This window comes from Callorhinchus milii, unplaced genomic scaffold (assembly GCF_018977255.1).
Source record: "Callorhinchus milii isolate IMCB2004 unplaced genomic scaffold, IMCB_Cmil_1.0 Scaffold23, whole genome shotgun sequence".
NCBI classification, from domain to species: Eukaryota; Metazoa; Chordata; class Chondrichthyes; order Chimaeriformes; family Callorhinchidae; genus Callorhinchus; species Callorhinchus milii.
The window spans coordinates 10,285,164-10,291,247 of record NW_024704764.1 but is presented as its reverse complement, the minus strand read 5'-3'; the positions used below and the strand labels follow the sequence as shown (position 1 = coordinate 10,291,247).

At 46.9% G+C, this 6,084-nt stretch overlaps 1 protein-coding gene across 1 annotated transcript; it reads left to right on the top strand.

The window, feature by feature from the left end:
• Positions 1-2,952: 2,952 nt before the first annotated feature.
• On the top strand, positions 2,953-4,641 carry LOC103173021 (interferon tau-like). The gene is made up of 4 exons (XM_007885692.2): positions 2,953-3,081; positions 3,284-3,373; positions 4,190-4,429; positions 4,543-4,641. The coding sequence occupies exons 1-4, from the start codon at positions 2,953-2,955 to the stop codon at positions 4,639-4,641; spliced, it is 558 nt and encodes a 185-aa protein (XP_007883883.2).
• Positions 4,642-6,084: the final 1,443 nt, after the last annotated feature.

The following is a 6,084-nucleotide window of genomic DNA, read 5'->3' as shown; positions in this document are numbered from 1 at the left end:
CCCAAACTACAGCCCAAAACTGTGGTCAATATTTGTTTATTATATCCTTGAGCTGAATTTTTTTAAAAACAAGTATCTTCATCCATTTCATATCAAATAGCCCCAGCATCTCATCGTATTGACGGATACAGTCTGCTAATCTTTGCAGACTATTCCTCCGTCATTAAACAGGCAAAGGTAAAACACTGGTTTCTAGACAATGACTTTCAGACAGTGTGTATCGCTTTGGACAAAGTGTATAATAAACATATACAGGGTAACTGAAGCTAGTTGCCTAATTTCTTAGATTTTGATTAAGCATCGTATTGCATTGCAGCATTGTCTTGTTTAGATAGTCCCTCAAAGTAGCCTTTAGGCTCGATCGAAGAGGAAAGTCTTCAGACATGATCTGAAAAAGGGGAAGGAGGGGGCAAGATGGTGGGATTGAGGGAGAATATTTCAAAGTTCTGGGGTGTAGAGGCTGAAAGTGTGGCTGCTGATGGTGGAGCAGAGGAATAGTGTGGTGAGGGGATGGAATCCTGTAGCTCAGTGGTTAGAGCACTTGCTTTGTAAGTGAGAGACCTGAGTTCAATTCCAGGCAGAGGGCCAAACCTTGGGCAAATTTCCTTACTCCACACAGAGCCTAATAATAATCCCTCCAAAACCAAAAACAATAATAAATTGGTCATTTTCAATCCACGACTGTTTGTGGGACATTGCTGTGCGCAATTGGCTGCAGCGTTCGCCCACAAATATACAGTCAATTCACTTTACAGTATATTCTGTGAAGCGCTTTGGGACGTCGAGAAGACATGAAAAGCGCTATATTAAATGCAAGGATTATTACTATTATTATGGACTTTAGAACAGATGAGTATGGAGCGGCAGAGTTTTAGATTAGTTCGATTTTATGGATAGTGGGTCAGGGGAGACTGGGAAGGAGAGGGTTGGAATAATTGAGGCGGGAGGTGATGGCTGAGGGTGTATGACCGGAGGTGGGCAATATGATGGAGGTGGAGGAAGGCGGTCCTGGTTAGGGTCGGAAGCTGTGCTCGAACCTGACACCAAGGCTACATACAGATTCAGTGAGGCCGGGGAGGTTGAGGGGGTCTGAGCCACAGGAGAGCAGAGGAGTATGGCTTCTGTCTTGTCGATGTTCAGCTGCAGGAAGTTTGGGGTCATGTACCGTTTTGCTCCTCACACCGGTGGCCTCGTCTCTACGCTTCACTGTTCATACTGTGTAATCAACGACACTTTGTTCTGCACAAAAGCCACGGTCATCTCTCGGTGGTACAAACGCCTTTACCGGATTATTTCCCGTGAATAACTCACGTTTCCTTTTGCCCGGATCTCTCACTCTAACCTGTCGGGCCCAGCAATGGATTCACAGCCGGGCTCTGGCTCCTGCGGTCACCTCCTCCCCGACTGCCAATCGCTCCTTCCCGAACCAAGCCGGTAACTCGTTGCCGGTAACTCGTTGCCGGTAACTCGCTGCCGGTACCGCGGCGTATTCCGTACCGGGTGTGAAGTATCGTCCGCGGGCATTTCCCTCCGACCCTCTCTCTTTGTTACTCGGGGTGTGAAACCGAAAAGAAAAACTCTTCCGCTCCCGGAGCGGATCACACACTCACACAAAACACTTTCACTTTGGCAGCGCCGGAGATTCCCGGGGAGGGATTCCCGGGGAGGGATTCCCGGGGAGGGATTCCCCCGCCAGTGACGTAACGAATCAGCCGGAATCCTTTCCCTTTCCCACCCGCGACTCCGCCACAAACAGGAACCACAGGCGCTGCTGCCCCGAGACACTGCCCTCCGCAAATGTTTATTCTGCGCAATTAAAAAATACGGAATGAAAATACAGAGCTCAGTATTGTCACAACAACTCGCACCTACTGTACCGTGTGTCGCCGAAGGGAATAAATATCTCCCAAGCGCTTCAAAAGGAACGGGGAGGAGGGAGGCGAGGGAAAATACAGTCACTTCGCAGGAAAAGCTCTCTGAAGCAAGGAGGAGTATTGGTATAGGTTAAGTCCTAGAAAAAAAGAATGAAGGGGAAGTGATCTCAAGAAAGTGGGATTTGGGCGAGAGAGAGGAGGTGGAGAAGATCGCAGAGATGGGATTGGGGCGTCAGATGAAGGATGGTGAGATGAATTGTCTGGGAGTGAAGGAGACTGTGAGCAGCAGACTGTGCCGGAGAGGAGAGGGACTGCGGAGGCGGCGTGATGGACATGAGGGGGCTCTTGGCTGAAAGGGTTAACTGTAGAGGTACCTGACAGCACATATAGGAAGTGGAGATTAAACTTCAAAATCAATCGGTGGTTATCAACAGGAAAGGCACAAGGTTGTCAGCGAAGTATTCTGATGTGTTTGGAGGTTGTAAAATGTCACAACATGAAATGCAATGACAGAGAGAGAGAGAGTTGGTGCAAATCGCAGTCTGACTCCACTCGTGGTTAATGCTGACGATTGGCTGTGTCCAGAGACCTCTCCTCTAACATGGCAGCCCCTCAACCGAATCACACACCCCTCCTCAACCAGAACACCCCCTTCCCCCCACCCCACCCCCACACACACACATTCTCCTGGGTCCCAAAGCTAAATCCGGAGTCGGTATCGTTTAACTTTCTATTTGTAATTGGATCCGAAAGTGAGTGAGAGTGAGCGGCGGCCCTGCGAGTGGCGCTGTGCAGAGCTGCGGAGTCTTCCAAAACTTTCCGTTTAGTTCCTGAAATCCCCGGGTTTTGGATTCCATCTTCCATCAGAACCTCAGGATTTCGCTTTTGACATGTAAGAATGCTGGTTACCGTAAAAGCCCGTCTCGCCAGCCCGGCACCGTGTGGATCAGCTCTGATACAAGCGGTTGGACCTCTGCTGCGCTCCTGCTCACACATCCAAGAAGGAACAGCTCCCAACTTGACCAACAGCCATCACTAGTGGACACCTTCGCTTCATCGCCTCTCGCCGATTTGAAGAATGGCTGTACATTACCAGTGCGGTCTCAGTTTGTTTGCGATGCTGTGCGTCTCCCTGACTCTGGGCTGCTCCACGCTGCGGTTACAGAAAATTCTGATCGCAACAACTCTCAACACCTTGGATGAGATGGTAAGTGAGTTGGTTCACACCTGCCTCTCTCTCTTTCTCTCTCTCTCCCTCTCTCTCACGGCGCGCACCGCGTATTGGTGATCAAACGCTTCCCATCAGCAGCAATGGCTGTGTGAGGCCATGTGTGTCCGGGGCTGGTGATGGATGGGGAAGATTCTCACTGAATGACTGACTGACTGACTGATGGTGATGTGTGTTACAGGGAGGCCGTGTGCCCAGACATTGTGTGGCAGTCGGAGCGGAGCAGGGAATCGCCTCCCCGGACCTGCGCCTGTTGTTGCAGCCTTTGCAGGTGAGTCAATAGCGGCTCTTTCCTCGGTCTCACACCATCGCCCCTCCGGCAGAGTTTAGGGACACGTTTGGATGCTGCAGTCGCTGCATTAAATGCAAGGATACAGCAAGACACGGTGAGGTCCTGCTGGTTTCTGTGCAGTTAGTGTGATAGGTGAAAAGGCAATTCCGCAACAAAGTGCTGAGTATAAATGAGGAGTTTGCTGGAGTAAAGCTGGGAGTGTGGGCATTGCTTTGTCTGGGACAGAGCGCTTATGAGAAGGTCAGCAAATTTCTGTCAGCTTTTGAGAGGACAACTGAAGGGTGGTGGATGCCGATTCGATAACAATTTTCAGAGACTAGTAGATAATTATTTGGGGAGTACAAGTGTAATGGGAAGGGAGCGGGGGAATGGGGTTGGGAACTTGGAACTTGGAAAAGCTCTTTTCAAACCGTCGGCACACACACGATGTTCCGAATGCTCTCCTTCTGTGCTGTATAATTCTATGATTCTATGAACTCGGGAAAGATTATGATTAATGAAATGGTGACAAGGAGAGATTGACAACAACAACTTGCCCCTCACTCAGGGGAGTGTCTCAGAGTCACTTCACAGTGATGGAGCACAACACCGAGCTGGATAAGTGACAATTAACACGGTCGATGAGGAAGGTCTTCAGGAATAATCTGAAGATGGGGAAGCAGGTGGCAAGGCCGAGAGAGAGCGGAAGAGAGTTCCAGAGTTTCAGGGTACAGTGGCTGGAAGTGCAGCCACCGAAAGCGAAAGGGAGGAAAGCAGTTTGAGGATATTAATGAGAACATGTGTGTGTTTTCACAGAACAACGACAGAATTCTGCTGCTGCATAAGACATTCCAACACCTCAACAAGATTTTCCATAAAAACATGAAATCCGTCACCTGGGACCTGACACAGGTGAATCACTTCCGGGAACTTCTGGACACTCAGCGGGACGTGGTGAAGGATTGCATCCATGATTCAGCATCTGATTCCAAGCTGAGCGCCCTCTCCACCATCCACACTTACTTCAGGAAGCTGCAAAACTTTCTCAAAGAGAAGGTACCACATTATATCCGATCGTATCATTTTTGCTCATAAAAAAAGAGACATTTTATTCCATTTAATTGCAACTGTCATTAATCACCATTCCTGCCTCTTTGTGTCTATTGTAGAGATACAGCGCCTGTGCTTGGGAAGTGATCCGGATGGAGACCCGAGCTCACTTACAGCAAATCCTCATCTTAACAGCAAGAATGACGAAAGGAAACTGAAGGTCATCTGAAGATCATTCGTTTGAGAAAAAAGATCAATGACTATTTATAAAGAAACTCCTTAATTTATATTAAATTATATTTATTTTCAAAAGCAATTTTTATTATTGTTCTTGTTATTATATTTTTAAGAAATGCTAAATGGATCATAGATACTTTTGATATTAAGACGCCGTCAATGTGGTTGCGGTAGTTCATTCACAGAGTCTTTGAAAACAGTAAAAATTTGCTATATTTATTTGTGAGTTTGTTGACGCCTCTTTGTGTTAATTAATTTATTATTATTTATATCCATGTTAATTTATTAATATTTATTGATTCATCTGGATTATTGGGATAACTGGTTGTGGAACACTGCTGTGCATAATTGGCTGCAGCATTTCGCACACAAAACATACAGTCAAACACTTTGCAATGTTTCCTGTGAAGCGCTTTCAGATGTCTCAATGACATGATAAGGTGCCATATCCAATGCAAGGATTATTATTATTATTAATATTATTATCTTTTGTTGGAAAGAGCTGCTACATGTTGGATTTGGTGACTTTGCAGCACCATCTGTCTATCGGGTTTATCCCAAATCAAACCTGGTAACCAATCATTCAGTTCCTCAGAGGACTCATTTCCACCAGTAAATTCCCAGCTAGTTTTCTTTATTTGGCTCGCCCCAATCTACTGAAATGTCAGGTATTTCCTTACGGCACCGTATTACAGTTTTACATGATGTTTGGCTGTTGCTAATTTTTATAATTTGTCATAAAGAAGTATATATTTTCATCCGAAATCTAAGAATATGTTTCATTAAAAGATTTGTATTTTATATCTTATTCATTACCTGCTTTTTTTTTACGTGAAATGTTCCTGATTTTCTCAATGCCTCCACTCAGTGTCTTTACTTATTGTCAGTGAAGCACGCTGAGGCATTTGGAGGATAAAACACACTACAGTATTACATTTGTAAAGCACCTTTCATATCAGAATGACATCCCAAGTCATCCCAAGCTGAACAGTCAGGGATTAGGACCCAAGTGGCAGTGGGGCATTGAGATCAGGGACGGTGGAGGGCCGAGAGGGGAGGAGAGTGGCTGAAAACACGTTCGAAGAGGAGGGCCTTGCTGCATTCCTTGAAAAAAACAAGGGAGGGAGCAAGACGGAGGGAGTGTGTGATGGGGTTCTAGACGGTGGAGGCAGAGAAGCTGATGGCCCAACCACCAATGGTGGGATGGACTGGGCAGGGAGCATGGGGTGGGCCTGAGCATGCTGAGCGGAGAGAGCGGACAGATTGCAAAGGGGAGAGGTGAGGTAGGAGGTGCAAGGCCATTGAAAGCCTGGAAGGGAGGGGCGAGAACTTTGAACTTGATCCTCTGATGGATGTGGAGCCAGTGGAGCCAACTGAGTTTGAAGGGGTCACAGAGCCTGTTGGAGGATAGTAAATAAGCTGCA